Source organism: Clarias gariepinus, chromosome 8, assembly GCF_024256425.1.
Source record: "Clarias gariepinus isolate MV-2021 ecotype Netherlands chromosome 8, CGAR_prim_01v2, whole genome shotgun sequence".
NCBI lineage: Eukaryota > Metazoa > Chordata > Actinopteri > Siluriformes > Clariidae > Clarias > Clarias gariepinus.
In genome coordinates this window covers 37365001-37383928 of record NC_071107.1, presented here as the reverse complement: position 1 = coordinate 37383928, position 18928 = coordinate 37365001, and the positions used below count along the sequence as shown (strand labels likewise).

General features: G+C 38.8%; 2 protein-coding genes across 4 annotated transcripts in view; one reads left to right on the top strand and one right to left on the bottom strand.

Moving 5' to 3' along the window:
- Positions 1-6641: 6641 nt before the first annotated feature.
- On the top strand, positions 6642-11728 carry LOC128529423 (uncharacterized). Its single transcript, XM_053502906.1, has 3 exons — positions 6642-6750; positions 9184-9262; positions 10747-11728. The coding sequence occupies exons 2-3, from the start codon at positions 9252-9254 to the stop codon at positions 11543-11545; spliced, it is 810 nt and encodes a 269-aa protein (XP_053358881.1). The 5' UTR covers positions 6642-6750; positions 9184-9251; the 3' UTR covers positions 11546-11728.
- Positions 11729-17087: 5359 nt separating this feature from the next.
- Positions 17088-18928, bottom strand: part of sertad4 (SERTA domain containing 4) — an 8912-nt gene continuing 7071 nt past the window's right edge. For all 3 annotated transcript variants that reach the window (XM_053502968.1, XM_053502967.1, XM_053502969.1), the window contains 2 exons: positions 17655-18928; positions 17088-17431 (listed from right to left, as the gene is read on the bottom strand). The exon at positions 17655-18928 is cut by the window's right edge and continues 769 nt beyond it. The gene's annotated coding sequence lies outside the window, so the exon portion shown is untranslated. The remainder of the gene's footprint in view (positions 17432-17654) is intronic.

The following is an 18928-nucleotide window of genomic DNA, read 5'->3' as shown; positions in this document are numbered from 1 at the left end:
GTTGAGCATAATTGTATTCTAAGAGCACTGGGAAAATGTGGCTTTGGGCCCTTTTTCTGCAAAACCATTATAACTTTATATAATTATAATAGCAGCTCCATTCAACTAAAATATGGAACTTTAAATAATGTGAAATATGGTCTAATTCATATTGTGGTATTAAACAAGAAAGCCCAATCTCTCTTTAATTGATTCATTTTTACAAGCTTCTGGCTTATGCTTAAATATAAATAAATGTGAATTAATGGCAGTTAAAAATTGCACAACTCAAGTTATTTGCAGTGTTCTTGTTAAAAGTGTTTATTTTATAAGAAGCTGTTAATACTTAGGAGTTTTTATAACTAAGGATTGCAAAACAAGATGCCCTTCCAATTTTTCCTCCATTATTAAAAAAACTCAAAAGAATTTGAATTTATGGCTTCAGAGAGATTTATCTCTAAAGGGAAGGATTTTGCTCTCTAAGGCTAAAGATCTCTCCAGACCAGGGCCGGACTGGGACACAATTTCAGGTCGAGAAATCCTACACCAACCCAGGCCATCCTATGCACCTAAATAAATTTATAAAACACAGCCAGCCTTATTTTTTCCCTCTATACAGCTCTGGGGAAAAAAAAAAAAAAAAAAAAAAAAATATATATATATATATATATATATATATATATATATATATATATATATATATATATATATATATATATACTTACTGATTTTTTAAATATAATATTTAAAATATAACTAATTGTATTTACAGTGTATATTTAAAGGGAATTACATCATCACAACACATCAAAATAACCCAAGATCATGCAGTATTTCCAGAACTTTAATAACATAAATAAAACAAAGTTAAAATTATGTTAATGCTTTGGCTCTTCTTCTTCTTTGTCTTTGGGCTGTTCCCTTTCAGGGGTCGCCACAGCGAATCATCTGCCTCCATCTAACCCTATCCTCCCCATCCTCTTCTCTCACACCAACTAACTTCATGTCCTCTCTCACTGCATCCATAAATCTCCTCTTTGGTCTTCCTCTAGACCTTCTGCCTGGCAGTTCCAACCTCAGCATCCTTCTACCGATATATTCACAATCTCTCCTCTGAACATGTCCAAACCACCTCAATCTGGCCTCTCTGACTTTATCTCCAAAACATCTAACGTGGGTCGTCCCTCTGATGAACTCACTCTTAAATAACATTAAGGAATCAGTATTTGGTGGAATGATTACAGCTTTTATGTGTTTTGACTCTTCACCAGTTTTTCACATTGCTGTTGGATAACTTTATACCACTCTATTTGTAAAAAAGCAAACAGCTCAGCTTTGCTTGATGGTTTGTGACCCTCCATCTTAAAATCCTTCCTAAATTGCTGTGGGCTTATTTTTTTTCGGGGCTATATATATATATAACCACGCACACACACACACACACACACACACACACACACACACACACACACACACACTGTATATACTATAGCACTTTGGTTGAACATGATTGAATAGTGGACAGTGGTTCCACATGATTACACCACATTATCTTAACAACACTGGATTATGTTAAACCAACTTGAAATATTTGTGTTTATTTAACATGAACAGCTAACTTTGATTGAACATTATTTAAATATTCAATTCAATTCAATTCAATTTTATTTGTATAGCGCTTTTAGCAATTTTCATTGCCGCAAAGCAGCTTTACATAGTCAAAAGAATTATTTAGGTTTGTATGAAATGTGAATTTGTATGAATCAAAATGGTCAGTTTGTCCCTGGTGAGCAAGCCGAGGGCGACAGTGGCAAGGAAAAACTCCCTGAGATGGTAAGAGGAAGAAACCTTGAGAGGAACCAGACTCAACAGGGATCCATCCTCATCTGGGTGAAACAGAAAGCAGTAAATGATCTGCATTTATACAGTGTGTAGGGTGGGAGGCAGTTCAGCTATAATAGCTGATGTTAATTGATGTTAATATGGAGTCCAGGTAGTTATTGAAGACCCAGGTAGACTTGTAAGAAGTTCCAGTCCTGAACTATCGAACTGTCAAGTCCCCAGAGAAACAGTTGCCAACACCAGTCAAGGCCAGAACCATTTTCTAGGTAGAGAGAATCATTCCCAGACACCAGACGCATCCCAGAGAGACACACGGGGCATCCATGTGACGAGATCTTCAGCCAGAAGCGGGGCACCAGGATGGGTCAGACAGGTCCGGAGGGCAGAGGGAGTCTGGATCACTGGCAGCTCAGGAACGACATGTGTAGCTCGACAGAGAGAGAGAGAAAGAGTGAAAGGGGGGACAGGAGGAGAGAGGAAAAAGAAAGAGGGGGGGAAAGAGAAGAAGAGGAGAGATGGCAGTTAGGTATGGTCACAGTCACACAATGTATAATGTGAATGTATATTAACTGTAGAGTGCAAGCAGAGACTCCGGCAGGACTAACTATGACATCATAACTAAAAGGGAGAGCCAGAAGGAAACACAAACATGAGGGCTTCCTGAGATGTAAAGCAAACAATCACCTCACCGTCAGCAAACCTGAGTGATCAATGAGAGTGAGGAAGACAGCATCCAAACATACCAGTTCACCATAATACTCTACGTCCATGAGTCCCCCAGATCTGCTCCTTTACCTATGGCAAATCTATTTATAAAAATGCTTGGCTAAATAAATAGGTTTTTAGCCTGGACTTAAACACTGAGACTGTGTCTGAGTCCCGAACACTATTTGGAGACTATTCCATAACTTTGGGGCTTTGTAAGAAAAAGCTCTGCCCCCAGCTGTATTTTTCATAATACGCGGTACTGACAAGCAGCCTGCATCCTTTGATCGAAGTAGGCGTGGCGGATTATAAGACACTAGCAGTTCGCTCAGGTACTGCGGCGCGAGACCATTTAATGCTTTATATGTCAAGAGTAGTATTTTAAAATCAATGCGAAATTTCACAGGGAGCCAATGGAGTGAAGATAAGATAGGGGTGATGTGCTCATATCCCCTGGTTCTGGTGAGGACTCTCGCTGCTGCATTCTGGACTAGCTGAATCTTATTTATGCATCTAGCTGAACAACCAGACAGTAAGGCATTACAATAGTCCAACCTAGAGGTGATAAAAGCATGAACTAGTTTTTCTGCGTCGTTTAGCGACAATAAATTTCTTATTCTGGCAATATTTCTGAGGTGAAAGAATGCTATCCTGGTAATATTATCTACATGTGCTTCAAATGAAAGGCTGGAATCAATAATCACACCAAGGTCTTTCACTGTTGCATTTGATGGAACAGAAAGGCCATCTAAAGTTACGGTGTGATCTAAAATTTTACTCCTAGCTGTATGCGGTCCTATGACTAGAACTTCTGTCTTATCCGGATTTAGCAGAAGGAAGTTAATTAGCATCCAATTTCTTATGTCCTGCACACATTGCTCAATTTTAGTAAGCTGTTTTTTCTCATTAGGTTTTGCTGAGACATATAACTGTGTATCGTCAGCATAACAATGAAAACTAATACCATGCTTACGGATTATGTTGCCCAGAGGAAGCATGTAAAGGGAAAAAAGCAGTGGACCTAAAACTGAACCCTGCGGAACGCCAAACTTCACTAGAGAACATGCAGAATAATCACCATTTAAGTCTACATACTGATAACGATGGGTCAGATAGGATCTGAGCCAGGAGAGGGCTGTACCCTTAATTCCCACTACATTTTCTAATCTGTGAAGAAGAATAGCGTGATCAACAGTGTCAAAGGCTGCACTGAGGTCGAGTAATACAAGCATAGTTACACAACCCTGATCAGAGGCCAATAGAATGTCATTTACTACTTTAACGAGCGCTGTCTCTGTACTGTGATGAGGCCTAAATCCTGACTGATACAGTTCATGTATGCCATTTCTATGTATATATGAGCATAGCTGCTCCGCTACTATCTTTTCCAGGATCTTAGAGATAAAGGGGAGGTTTGATATTGGTCTGTAACTGGACAGCTGACAGGGGTCGAGGTCAGGTTTCTTAATTATTGGTTTGATAACTGCTAATTTAAAAGATTTTGGAACATATCCAATGCTGAGTGAAGAATTAATTATTCTCAACAGGGGTTCTATTATTGCTGGTACTATCTGTTTAAGAAAATGTGTCGGTACAGGATCTAATATACAGGTTGATGAATTTGAAGAAGAGATGAGTGAAATTAGTTCATTCTCTTCAAGGGGAGTAAAGTATTCTAGGTTCTGGTCTGACATGGCTAGATTAACATCTGCATCAATTACATTGTTCGGTTTCAAAACCTCAATTTTATGCCTAATATTTACAATTTTATTATTAAAAAAGTTCATGAAGTCCTCACTATTGCATGATGTTGTTGTGGAGATTTCTGCAGTGGTCTTATTTGTGGTTAATTTGGCTACAGCATTAAATAAGAATCTAGGATTATTTTTATTTTCTTCTATAAGAGTGGAGAGATATGTTGATCTAGCTACACTAAGAGCTTTTCTATAGTTCAGGATGCTCTCCTTCCATGCTATTCGAAATACTAGTAATTTAGTTTGACGCCATTTACGTTCTAATTTCCGAGCGGTCTGTTTTAGAGTGCGCGTGTGATCGTTATACCAGGGAGCAAGTTTTTTATCTCTAATAATTTTTCTTTTGACTGGAGCTACATTATCTAGGGTATAGCGAAATGTCGACTCTAAATATTCAGTCGCCTGATCGAGTTCTGTGGGGTCAGACGGTGATCTAATCGAAGTTGGGAACTCTGGGAGATTACTGATAAAACTCTGTTTGGTAGTTGATGTGAATGTACGTTTCATACGGTAGCGCGGCGCTGTGTGTACATTATTATTGTGACACACTTGAATTGAGACAAGATAGTGATCTGAGATAACTTCAGATAGTGGTATTGTGAATAAATTTCTTATACTTAAAAATATGTCTATTTAACTTAATTGTTTTTGTTGAACTTCAACTATTCATGCTATACAAAATTTATTCCTTGATGTTAATCCTATATGTTTACATTGATTTCAATGAATCCCATTTAGTCGTGTTACTACAACTAGATGTTATACCATAATGAATAACACTCCTATTTTCCCATGCTTTAGTGACCCTTAAAGACACCTCCAGAGGCAGTAAATGTGTAATACATCCTTTTTATTAGGGAACAACTTATAACAGGTGCACTCAAAATAATTAACAAGGCAGGTTGTGTAAAGTTACATAATATAATTACTCTTAGTATACTCAAAATAATGGTATTTGTTGATTTAATTTTTTTTTCGATTAATGTTAACGTAATTTTGGCTCAACTTGACTGTACGATTTCAGTTGTCTAGTAATAGTTATGTTATCTTAACTTATATCTGTGGTTCAAACAAAACAATACTGTAATAGGATGCTTGATAAAAGGGCCGCTGGTACATCAGTAATTATACAGATATCTTTATTCAAAAACAGTGTTTGAGTCTCCATTGTTCCAGTATGTATACACACCCACCCACCCACCCACACACACACACACACACCTGAATTTCTGCAGTATTAACTTTAAATTGATCTTTAAAATGATCTACCTAAATGAAGATCCAGACAGTCTGTTCAATAAATATCTGTAGGTACAGTAATGTTAATAATTACTGTAGAAGTAACGGTATCGTTGGGCTCTTCAGAATATCACAATAGCCTTTAAAAATTACAAGTTAAATCTGCTCTTAGATGGCATCAGATCACAGTTGTACTTAGGAAAGTGTTTTCAAGTTTGTGAGAAATCAGTCTGGACCAAAAGTTAGTGATCAAATAGTAAACAACATTAGAGGGAAAATACAAACAGGCTCTTTGGAATTCTGTATCAGTCTAGTGATTTCCTTATTTGCTTTTTTGTGTGTAACAATAGGACACAGACGGCCGTGCTGCAGAGAGGATCTTAAACATGTTGTATTGGCATCTACAGCATCGATGTTGAGGGAGGTGATGCCACGACCCCTACAGTTGTTGAAGTGCGTTACGACTTGGAAGACAACTGTTTGTAAAAACAAACAAACTAGAAAAGGGTGAATTTTGTTAATTTATGTTAATATGGTAAATTAACTAATATTTCGTTGGTATTATTGACCTTAAGGACAAGGTTGTGCATTCTTCTTTAAAATTTTTCATTTTTTTAAGATTCATACAGTGAGAACCTTTTTTTTTTCTATTTTTCTGAGTGACATAATTTTGTCTGGATAATGTCCAGAATACTGTTGAAAGAAAAGCTGAAGATAACCAACTTTAATGTTGTTTTTTTTGTTGTTAAACACAATCTCCCCTCCCCTCTAAATGTGTCAAAGTTGACAGTAAAGTTGAAAAAGTTGGAAAAGAAAAACTAAAAAAAATAATAGAATAGAGTGTTGCATATTGTGTACAGTTTGTCTTTTGTATTGTTGGACCATAATATTCCTCAAGGTCTCGATTTCTCTGCTGCATTTCAATTGTTATTCAAATGCTTGTGACAGTAATGTTGTGAATAAAGGCCCTTACAAATGTTAGTTGAGTTTACTAAAGTCATTTTTTTGAGTGTGTGAATTATATTGTTAGTGTTTTATAAAAGTTTGGTGAGTCCCTTATGTTCATGTGACATTTAAGGTGTGTGTGTGTGTGTGTGTGTGTGTACAGTTGACGGTAAAGTGATGACTATAAACATTCACCTGCATGCATTATTGTGTGTATGTGTGTTTAAAACACTGCTGCTTCCCACACTGAGGAGAGAGAACGCAGGAGACGCCACAGAACACACAGGTGAGGTCTTCAGGTGAACTTACACTGCTACATTATTACATCATTTTGGTCCTGTTTTTAATTAGAAGATATTCTTAACACCAGACTGTGAGCTAATTATACTGATGCCAGATGCTGATTGGTCAGGAGGTGTTGGTTATTCCTCTATAACTGCAGTATATTAATGTGCTCGCTCTGATACGTAAATAAAGCATAAATCGTGTGTTTGTGGCGTCATCGTCCATTGTTATGCCCTACCGTGGGCGTGTCACAGTCCTTCCACACCGAATGCAACGGGAGGCAGCGCAGACGGCAGGCAGGAGTAGGTAAGAGCTGCTGAAACGTTGGAGCAGCGTGAGGAGCGGCAGCGAGCTGAACACACACTCCGTTCACTGGTAATGTTATCACACAGGTGTCAGGATCTGCATCATCACAACCTCTAGTTTACTATAGCAGTATCTCTCTCTCTCTTTTAAAGATTTCTAATTCGACACACACTGATTACATTTCATTCCCAGCTTATGATGTCATCTTAACAAGTGTCATTATGTGACCAATCAGGAGCTTCATTATGTTTATATAGAACTGTGTGTGTGTGTGTGTGTGTGTGTGTGTGTGTGTGTGTGTGTGTGTGTGTGTGATCAATGCCATTTCCTTGGTCTCTTTGGCTTTTACAGTCTGTATGTTTTGTATACACGGCTCCAGGTTCTAGGTTCTCCCAGTGCTTGGTTGGTTTCATCTTCTAGCTGCCCCAGTTTCCTCCCCGAGTCCAAAGACATGCAGATTATGTGAATTGGCGTTTTGACACCAGCTTGACGTGCTCAGGCTTTACATCTAAACACAGTAGACTATCAACAATATGGTTAATAATACCAGACAGTTCTGCTCAAAAGTTTACATACCTTGAAAGAAATTGCCATTTATTTGATAAAACGTTGGACAATGCGAAATAATTTTCCTTATTGATTTATTCCTGATTTATCCTTATTTAAGGACAAGGGTCACATGAAGACATTTAATTATCACATTGTTGTTTGACTCCTTTTTAAAACCTGATTATGACTGAAATCACCCAAACAACTCTGATCAACACACACACACACACACACACACACACACACACACACACAGGTTTAAATGGCTATTAAAGGGAGGTTTCCACACTTGTGACTCCTTGTGATTGTAATTAGTGTCTGTGCATGAATAGTCAGTGAGTTTCTTTGCTCATGAGGTGATGTACTGACTTGGCTGGATGCTGCAGCATAGAGGAGGATAAAAGAACCGCCAATGGACCTGTGTAATAAAGTAGTTGAACTTTATAAAAAAAGGATATAAAGAAATATCTCAGCCCTTGAAGTGCCAGTCAGTACTGTTCAAACTCTGATAAAGAGCTGGAGAATAAGTTCCTGTTCCTACTAAGCCACGGCCAGGTAGACAAGACGGATTTCACCCACTCCTGCCAGAATAAGTGTTCGGGACACAAAGATAAAACTCACAAACAACTTTGAGATCAATGCCGGCTGCTCAGGGAAAAAATGGTCTTGTGTCAAGGAGCACAATAAAGAGGTGCTTGAACACAAGTGACCTGCGTTGTGGAGTTGCCAGGCGAAAGCTGTTACTCCACCCATGACACGAAAAGGCCCTGTGCAGTCAGAAAGCACTTCTGGAGTCATGCGGAGTGATGAGACCAAAATGAAACTTTATGTTTGTAGAGGAGTCAACAAGGTGTACGGGGAAAGGTACACCACCATCCATCCTCACTGAAAAGCACGGTGGTGGAAGTTTTGGGGCAGTGGGAAAAAGGTGAAGGTTCTGGATTGCCCCTCACAGTCTCTTAATCTCAATATCATTCAGCCACTTCGGGCAGATTTTAAACGTGCAGTTCATGCAAGACAACCAAAACATTTACAGAAACTGGAGGCATTTTTTCCAAGACGAATGGGCAGCTATACCACCTGAGAGAATCAAGGACCTCATGCAGATTTTCTTTATTGTGATGTTTTGTTTGATGATGTTTCTGTTATGTCTTACATACAAACTTAAGTCCTATATGAAATTAAATAAATTTGTTTTGCTTTTTTCAAATTCTCCGCGAGTGCTTTTTTGGCCGGTGTAAGCGTTCCTCACCATGTAACAGTAGAAGCGCCATCATATAATTTTTATACTGTGAGCGTGTCACAGGCGTTCCTCACCAAAGGTAACAGCAGACAGCGTCACCAGTTTTCTAAAGCTACGTTTACACTGTCAGGTAGAAATGCCACCTGGTGACACACAGGAGCCGCGGAGAACCTCTAGTAGTTTAATACATCACGACTTGTTTGCCAACAAAGACTTTCTGAAGCTGCCTGTGCCACATTATGATGTGTCAAAAGACTCGCTCAGTGTCTTTGCCGCATATTCCTGATTAGTGTTACCTCAGTCTTATGTCTGTCATGCCTGTGTCTCCTTCATCAGGAAGTTAAGATCTTGGACCCAGAAGGGTATCTCTGCTCTGCGACACTCCATCGTTGTGAGACTTCATCATGACTGAGATGTAAGAGTCGGTTTGTTCTCATGTATTTTCCTCATTTCAATAGAGTTAATGCTAAAACCTAAAAAAAACACAAACAATTCTCTGAAATTAATGTAAAAGTTGTTCAAAATGTCGTAATTATAACAACTTCAATTCATATACTGTTTGTTTTATTCAGATGAGTTTACTTTAAATGTCACTAACTTAAAAGCAATTTGTATTTAATTTGACATGAGGATGAAAAAATGGTAGAAGGATTAATAAATATGTATATTCCTAAAATTAATCTACATGACAGCTATACACTGATCAGCCATGACATTAACCCCACTGAGAGGAGAAGAGAACAACACACTCATTATCTCCTTACAAAGGCACCTAGAAGTGGGTGGGGTTTATTTATTAGGCAGCAAGTGAACATTTTGTTTCTGAAGTTGACGTGCTGGAAGCAGGAAAAATGGGCAAGTTTAAGGGAATGTCAATCTGTCTCATCTCAGCTAGCTGGCTAACTAGGCCTCTTAGTTAGCTAGTTAGTTTCTGTTAATTTAGCACCTTGGTCCTGATGGAACGTTGTTTCGTCTCACTGTGTACTGAACCGTATATGGATGAAGTTACAATAAAAGCTTACTTGAACCTGAAATGAGTGACTGTCAGAAGGTCCAAATTGTGACGTCTAGACAACTGGGTCAGAGCAACTCTAAAACCGCAGCTCTTGTGAGATGTTCCCAGTCTGCATTGGTCAGGATGTATAATACCAAAAGTGATCCAAGGAAGGGAAACCGGTGACCTGGTGCCAGGGTCAAGGGTGACCAAGACTCGCTGGGGTGTCAAGGCCGCCCCGTGTAGTCCAATCCAATAGAAGTGCCACATTAGCTTAAACTGCTGGATCTGATAGAAGGGAGTTGTGTATGGGGCTGTGTAGCTGCAGACCTGTAAGGGTGCCCATGCTGACCCGTATTCTCCACCAAAAGCTCCTAGATCATGAACAGACATGAATGTGACTCTGCATGGAAATAAATGTTGTTACGTTGAATAAGCTTATCAAAACTTATGCCATGGTGAAAGCGTGGCAAAATCAAAGCAAAAGGTGTTTCATTGAAATATTAGAGTGTGTGCCTTTTTATTATCGTTTATTATTGTTTATGGTTCTTTTTTATTATCATGCGGTTTCTGAATTAATTCAATAAACCTGTTTTTTACCAAGTGAGAAGTAAAATTTCTAAAAGAATTAAGTGTTGAAGTCTTTAGGAGACAGAAAGCCTTAGGAGACCCTCATGCCGAATGTGTTTACACTAAATATCACTAACCACAGCATCAACAGAACACCTGAAGAGCAGATTCACACGTTTCACATGCAAAAGTTTTATTGTTATTATTTTTTAAAAGAGCTGGAGACATTCATACAAAATTTAGATTATATAGAAATGACAAACACAGTTGCTAAAACATCTAAAAAGATGTCCCCTGCTAGAGAGATTCCTTTTTTTATTTTTTATTTTTTTCAGAAAAAACTTCCCAGTCTCGTGTTTGGATTTGGACACTTTGCTCTTAGCGAAGGTGAAACTGCGCCAGGAGGGGTTTCTGGATTCCAACACGAAGACCTGTTTGGATTTTGCGATCCAGACTCTGGAGAATTTTCCTGTCTCTAAGCGTCGTGACGTCTCTCTCACCCTCGAAGGAGAGAGGCAGCTGGTTCGGTTCACTGCAGGAAACCCCGTCCTGCTGTACGTCGTCCGCCTGGGTCAGAAAGGTCCAGAGTTTCATCAGAAGGTTCCAGTCGGGCCTCGTCTCACTCCCTCGTGCCTGAGCGAGTTTCACTTTGCCGAGCATTGCTGCAGAGACGAGCTGGAGAGCTGTTTGAATCAAGCCAGACGCATTTTAGGTGAGTCTAATCCGTCGTCTCAGAACGAGCTGGAGCTGAGGATCGTATGCGGTGAGCTTCGGATTACCTACACCACCCAGCAGCCTCGGCGCAGCCTGTACATCTGCCCTCACCGCCGAGTGCACTTCGACAAAACGCTGAACCTGGAGAAGCTCCTGGAGACCAAAACATGTTTGGAGAGAAACGGCGAGATGAAGGAAGGCCTGCAGGCTTGTTTCCAATACCTGCTGAGAAACTACAGAGACTTTCATGAAGAAAACATCCGCATCGTTGTCCAGAGCGACGGAGAGCTGATGGAGCTGGTCTGCGGCCGTGACGAATACCACAGCACGCAACACTTCATCTACACTGATGGGGAGAATACAGCTTACAGCCACATTGTTGAGGACATGGATCTGGTGGAGAGGTGGGAGGACGAGTGAAGGTCAAAAGGAGAAGGAGTCGCGCTACAGGGTCACGTCACTGTATTAAGAAATATAGCTTTAAATCATTACCGTTATTGTTAGATTGGCAGAAATCAAACTGATGGAGAGACAAATAAATAAATACTGTACATATCACATGGCATCTTATTTCTCCTTGTGTCTCTCTTTAGACTGTATAGATATTAAAAGGTTGTTAAGCAAGTCAGGGCAGGTAGAGTGAGCATCACACAAGCACACACACACACACACACTTTCTCTCTCTCTCTCTCTCTCTCTCTAGTGTGTTAAGACGTTAACTTTGCGGTGCATTCAGAAACCTAGCCACAGTGCTGTTCCGCCGCTTACACACGGCTGATTGATGATTTTGTACTGAAATTAATAAAAATGTAATTATATGCTATTAGATATTATTGTATGATGCAGATAGTTTATTTACTCTATCTGTATAAATAAAAGGAAGGTTAAGTCTGTACATTGGGTCAGAACTCGCTCTTTCTGTAATATATATATATGTTTCAGACATTGGAGAACCCAAAACCAGTCGCAGAGCAATTTCGTTTTCTCCGTGCTCATTTTACGCTTCGGAGGACCGGATATATCCCATGATCCTACATGCTATACATAGGGAAATGCGGAAAAGGGCAAAATAAAATAAAATAATTGTTAAAAAACTTACGCGGAAATTTTCGCATGTTTTTTAAACCACAAAAAAACCTTCCTTTAATCCGACGTTGTGCAGTCAGAGAGTGAACCCGGTAGCGGCGGTCTTTTATATCCAGTTCCCGACACACTGCCCCCACAGGTTAACACACAAACTACAATTTGGGCTGCAGGCTGACGTTAGACGGAGACAAACGAACACCGGTGTAGAAGTCAATCGAGCGTCACTACAAAACGCAACGTAAACGTCTAGGACGTTCAGAGCACGTTCGTTTATCCAAAAACTTAGAGCCCGTATGAACAAGGCCTTAAAGTTAGGCAGAGAAGAATGCTACTTTACCTTGTAATATTTAACATAACATTTATTTATTTCAATAATGTAATAAAGTCATTTAGTCACAATATCCCGCTCTATTTCTTAATCTAATTTATTTACAATAAAATTTTTTTTTACGTAGGCACGTAAAATTTTGAAAAGCATGTGATGTGAGGCTGAACTCTAATTGGATTATGTCTAATCATCTTTGGGCCGAACCCTCCCACTTTTGTTCTGAGCGAATCAATGTTGTTTTTAAATATTTGGGCTCATGTGATTGGCGCATTCTCAACGAGTCTTATTAACGCTCAGCAGATGGTTAGTTAATGGATTGAATAGTGATTGATGTGGAAGCTGCTAAATATAAAAGAAAATTCTGTAATTTCTTTGCTAAAATACCCCTTCGCAAGGCGATCGGACGAAGAAAGAAAAACAGTTAAAGAGTTTGGACCAGATCGACCTGATCTTCTAATTAAGCAGCAGTCACATGATTATGGCTGAGCTTACACTCTGTGCTTTTCTTCCACTTCTTATGGCTATTTACAGGTGATTATTAAAAGTTTAATTTTAATTTTGTTTGCCCTCCCCCCCAATTTTTTTGCACCAGCCGCCACTGCCGCTTTGGGATCTTGGGAATTCGGATGCGGAGACACCTCGAGCTCTTTGTCCTTGTGCAACTCTTCTACCAAACCTTCATCATCACACTTTGAGTTGTTTACTAAATTCTAAACTTAAGTAATCAGCAGCAGCGCCCCCAGGTGGTGTAGTGGTTAGTGTCTGGTGTGTGACGTCCCAGAATATTTTAGGTACACAGAGTTACATAAAAATGAGCTCTTTATTTTATGTGCTGGTGTTGCGTTAAAACCCAATGAGAATAGGACACATGAGGATAGGAGCTTGCTGCTCAGTTGTGAGGTTGCTGGTTCAAATCTCAGGCAGGACTCCAGAATGAGAGCGTGGATGGTTTGAGAAGTGCTGCAAGGTGTGGAAAGGATAGGATGGAGTGTGTAAACCAAGGGGGAGTAATTCTGGGCAGCTGCCTGCCCCCAAGGGTTGGGACAAGAGAAGAAGGTGGTTATGGAGACAAAAAGACGTGGTTTAAATGCTGTAGAAACACTAAGTCCATCATTTTCTTTAACGTTAGGCTCCATAAGCACATTTTTCTCCTGCTCTGCCCCAGGGGGGTTCAGAATCACCCCTGCCTCCACTGCACTCACATCCCAGAGTCCAGGCTGGGGTTTAAACCAGCAACCTCTCAACCCAGAGGCAAGCACCATCCACGTGAGCTTCAGGAACTCGTGCCTTGTTTTATAGAACTATCAGTTATGCTCTTACAGACCCACAGATAAAGTAAAACATTCTGAGAGTCAAACCCGGAACATGATGAAGGTGATACTCTGACACTAACCACACGACCATGGCCTGGCTGCTCAGAGGAGCTCCTTTTGAGAACTTTGTGACTTTATGACCAAAAGCAAGATAATGAAACATCAAACCAGCAACCTCTCAACCCAGGAGCTAGCACTTATGCTTTTAGCTAGAGAATCTCACAGCAATACACCAGCCTCAGCTATCGATAAAACAAGACAGGCGCTGACTTCAACCGGGGACGTCAACTTTTACCAACATTGCACTAACCGCGCTACAGGACACCTTGATGTTGATTTTTAGAGGAACTTTATTTTTAATGAACAACTCAAAGAAAGATAATACTTTGTACAAAAGAGTCCTAACTGGGGATAAAACCAATGACCTCTTAGTACTGTGATGAAAGCTTATGAAACTTCAAGAGCTACTGGTTCTTATTGTAAAGTTTTCTTTAATAGATTTTTTTACTTTCATATTCACAAACCTGACCTACAGCAAAAGTAAACTGCAAACAGACTTGAACCAGGTACATTTAACGCTAAAGACCATGATAATAAGCGCTACACCACTGTAGGGCTGAGAGGGAAGTGGATTTTTGTCTTTAAGAAAAATGAATCAGCTCAGGCTGGGATTTAAACCAAGAACCACCAGAACAAGGGGAAAGTTGAATCCATGTGCGCTACAGGACAATGCTCTTGTTGCCTATTTTATACACACACACACACACACACACTTTCAGAGGGTGGGTACTAGGTAACACCTAGTAGAGACTCATGGCTGTTTTGGGCCACAAGGGGGCGCCACTCAATCATAGGCAGGTGGTTTTAATCTTATGGCTGATCAGTGTGTGTGTGTGTGTGTGTGTGTGTGTGTGTGCGCACTAAAATCTCATATTACTTATAGCTCATCTGTACTGTAGGTACACAGCACATACCCCGGACATTCATGCATATTTACACTTTTGCACACTGCAGATGGACATTTATGGACCATGGACCTCTACACACACACACACACGCACATTCCCACACTTCCTAGACATTTCCATTTATTTCCATTTAAATACATCTTTATATTTTTTTCTTATTGTATAGATAAGTTTTGTTTTACATTTCTTATATATTTTTTGAATTTTGTTCTATTTATTTCTTGTTAATTGTTTTTACATTTTTAAGGTCACGGGCAGTTGTGTAAAGCATTCTACTGCATATCGTACTGCGTATGACTGTGTATGTGACAAATGAAATTTAAATGTGAATTTCTATCACAATCATTTTAGCATTTCATTGTAAAATTATTTACATGAAATTAGAACTGCTTGTTTTAATTAGCCTGCGCTGAATTCTACAGTTTAATGAAAGAAAGTGAAATCTATACTACATAATGACATATTAGGAGAAATTATGCTGCTCACACACTGCTGCTCACTCACATCTTTAATTAGCATAGAAGAACCAAACCCTGATGAAGGTGATGTGTAAACAGTGTTAGATCTTTTATTTAAAGTGCCCCTATTATGCCAGTTTAAAGGTTGCTAATGTTGCTTGATGAGTCTCTTAAAACAGATTAACATGTATACGAGGTCAAAAAACACTTTGGTTTTCTCCAAAAATAGATTTAATTTGACCCCATTTCTAAATGATTCGTAAACGACTCGTGTGAAGCAGTTTGAAGATTCAGTCTGTCTAAACTCCGCCTTTCCGTGAGCCCTCACTGCTGTGATTGGTCAGAAGGCGCGGTGATTTATGACTGGTCTACCGCTACAGCGTGTGTCGGAAAACGAAACGCCCATGACCATAACTGAACGACGGCTCTGGAGACGCGTCAATACATAGAAAAGATGGCGTCGGTTTTACCGCGTAACGACCAGCTAATTTTATATTAACTGTGGCTACAAAAATCCAGAGTTCTTTTATCTTTGTGTCGGTGTTACGTTAAAAGGCCGGTGAGCAAAAAGTACAAACACAAACACGTAGATAAAGCAAACGTGTATTATACAAAACTAAATAAAGTAAACGAAAAAAGTGCACAACAACCAAACAAAGATATAAACAATATTTACAAACTATATATAATAAACTGTATGTGTGATGTATGATATATGAAAATGTCCGAAGTCATACGTGTTTATTGTATGTGTGTTATCTGAGTATACCGAGTATGGTTCGGTCTCAACGGGGTTAATGAAGTCCAGGAGGCCGATGACGGAGAGTGAGAGGTCCGGGGAATATGTCCAGTCAAAGAGCATCCGGTTAAAATGTCTTCGAAAAAAAAAAGATCCACAACAATCTCTCCTTCTCTCGTCCAAACAAATAATAGATAGTTTATATAGTAAAGCAGATAGTTTATGCTCACATACAGCTACATGACACTGCATGAAAGATCATATTTGAAAAAGAATAATAGTGGCACTTTAATGGAAGAAAGTGAAATCTATACTTCCTAATGACATATTAGGAGAAATTATGCTGCTTACACACAGAGCATATTGTCTTTAATTAGCATAGAAGAACCAAACCCTGATGGGTAAACAGTGTTAGATCTTTTATTTAAATTTTAATTTATTTAAAATTTAAACATTATAATTCCGTCTCTGTGAGATCATACGTTTAAAAAAATCACAAAACAGAAACATTCTGATTTTCCAGACAGATGAGTTCATGACGTCTGCTCGTGGTTCAGCCATTTCTGTGCCATTTTATTCTTCTGACCAACTGGGTATCTATCTATCTAAGCTCAATGCATGTCTAGAGTCTGTAGTTATATATAAGCTATGTATGTGTGTATGTGTGTGTGTGAGAGAGAGAGAGAGAGAGAGAGAGAGAGAGAGAGAGAGAGGGCACACGCATAAAGTATATAATAAAAGCACTGAAGGTGTTGTTAGTCTCACCATTAGTGACAAAAGGCCAGTTTCCATGGCAACCAAGAGCCACTAAAGATGAGTGTTGATGGATGAATGTGAGAGTACTCTGTGTGTGTGTGTGTGTGTGTGTGATGTACATTAATGTGTATTAGTTTTGACAGTGTCTTGATGCTCTGCAGGCAAACAAAGCAGCAGATCAGGAAACAGCGCAGGGAGAAAAAGAAAACAGATACAAACCCAGTGAAACAAACACACGTGAAAGGTCTCCATGTGGAGTTTTTAAAAAATAAAATACACTAAACAATCAACTGTACGGTATTCATTTTATTTATTTCTTTTTTTTTACATTACACTGAAAAAATACATTCAAACTGACATCATCATTTAAAAAAAAAACTGCACACAAATATGAAAAAATCTAAAATAAAAAAAACTACAACAAAGAGACAGACTAACTTTAGAAATGTAATACTTGTTCATTTAATACAAGTTAAAAACACACAGGCACACGTGTACCAGGTCTATCAGGGAGTGAGGAAAATATTGATCTTTGATTTATTATTTCTCTTATCTATGAGTGGATAGAGCATTTAGAAATCTAATATTGTTAAATTAAATATTTCCCGTCTGATCCAGGAAGAATTCTAAGAAATCTTTCGATTTTAAGATTTTTCACCTTCACCTCTCGCGCTCTCTATTAGATAAAAATTGAAAGCCGCCGACAAGTGTCTTTTCTTGCTAGCTAAACACTGGTCCCTTACCATTTTAGCTAGCTACCTAGCTTCAATGCTGGATTTGTGTTTATTATTACACGCATTTGATTTCACAGAATGCTGGTAGCTAATTAGAAAGCTAGCTAGCTCTTTAACTTTTATCTCTCCAATTTTAAGATTTTTCACCTAAACATTACAGCTGACTTTCTTTACCTTTTCACCATGTGATTGTATCTCTCTTTAAACTTTACACAAAATATTTATTTTTTAATTTATTTTTAGCAATTTTGATTTATTTAATTTAAATGTAACATCTTTTTCATTTACCTTAATTAAATACATTTAATCTCTTTACAGAAGTGAGCTAGCTATCGTGTAGCTAAATCTTTTTAAATCAAGCCTTTAGCTAGCTAGCGTCAGGCAGGGAACTAGTCACAATTCATGCTTTAAAAAAGGAAAAAAAAAAAAAGGTTTGTGCTTTGTCTGTTTTTATGTTAAGAAAGTACCTAGCAAGTGGATATAACTAGCTAGGTCAGCTAACACACCCTGACAGCATCAGTTAGCATGTTGTTAGCTTTGTGTGAGAAAGCCCCTCTGTGTTCGTTTCTAGCTAGCAACTGATTGAAACTAGCGAGTGACGTACAGTGACTTTGTCATGAAGCTGTCAGACTTAGAAAATTAAAAAAATCATAAGAAAATACTAAAATAACAAAAAAAAAACCCTCCTTTAAGCGTACATTTTAAAAAGGTATGTGCCAGATATTTAATACAGATACTGAGGAGAATTTTAACTTGCCATGTACAATCTGGTAATCTCTCTCTCTCGCGCTCTCTATTAGATAAAAATTGAAAGCCGCCGACAAGTGTCTTTTCTTGCTAGCTAAACACTGGTCCCTTACCATTTTAGCTAGCTACCTAGCTTCAATGCTGGATTTGTGTTTATTATTACACGCATTTGATTTCACAGAATGCTGGTAGCTAATTAGAAAGCTAGCTAGCTCTTTAACTTTTATCTCTCCAATTAAAAAAACATTTAGCGTAGTGCTACAAAACTAATCCTTACACCTTTATCCAACCATGCACTTTGGTTATGCACGAGCCAGCTAACATTTTTAAAACTCATCTTGCTGCTAGCAAACAACTACGATGGCTGTGTTATACTGGTCTGACCTGAACCTTACTGTTAGCTACTTTGCTAATTACATGGTTACCTTCAGACAAAAGCTAAAGTTGTGCTTAGGTTTTCCTGTTTTCTGAAATGTTAGATAGCAAGCAAATGTGACGCCACTCTAACAGCCCTTATGTAATCGCTAACTAGCAGAAACAGTATCTGTGACATCGGAGCCTCAACGTGATGAATTCCTTTTTTTAGCAGTGAACTGGCAGGAGCTAGGGAGCATGAACTAGCTAGCCGATTTTAGCCGTTTACTAAAACAGTATGTTTCATCCTAAACCGGATC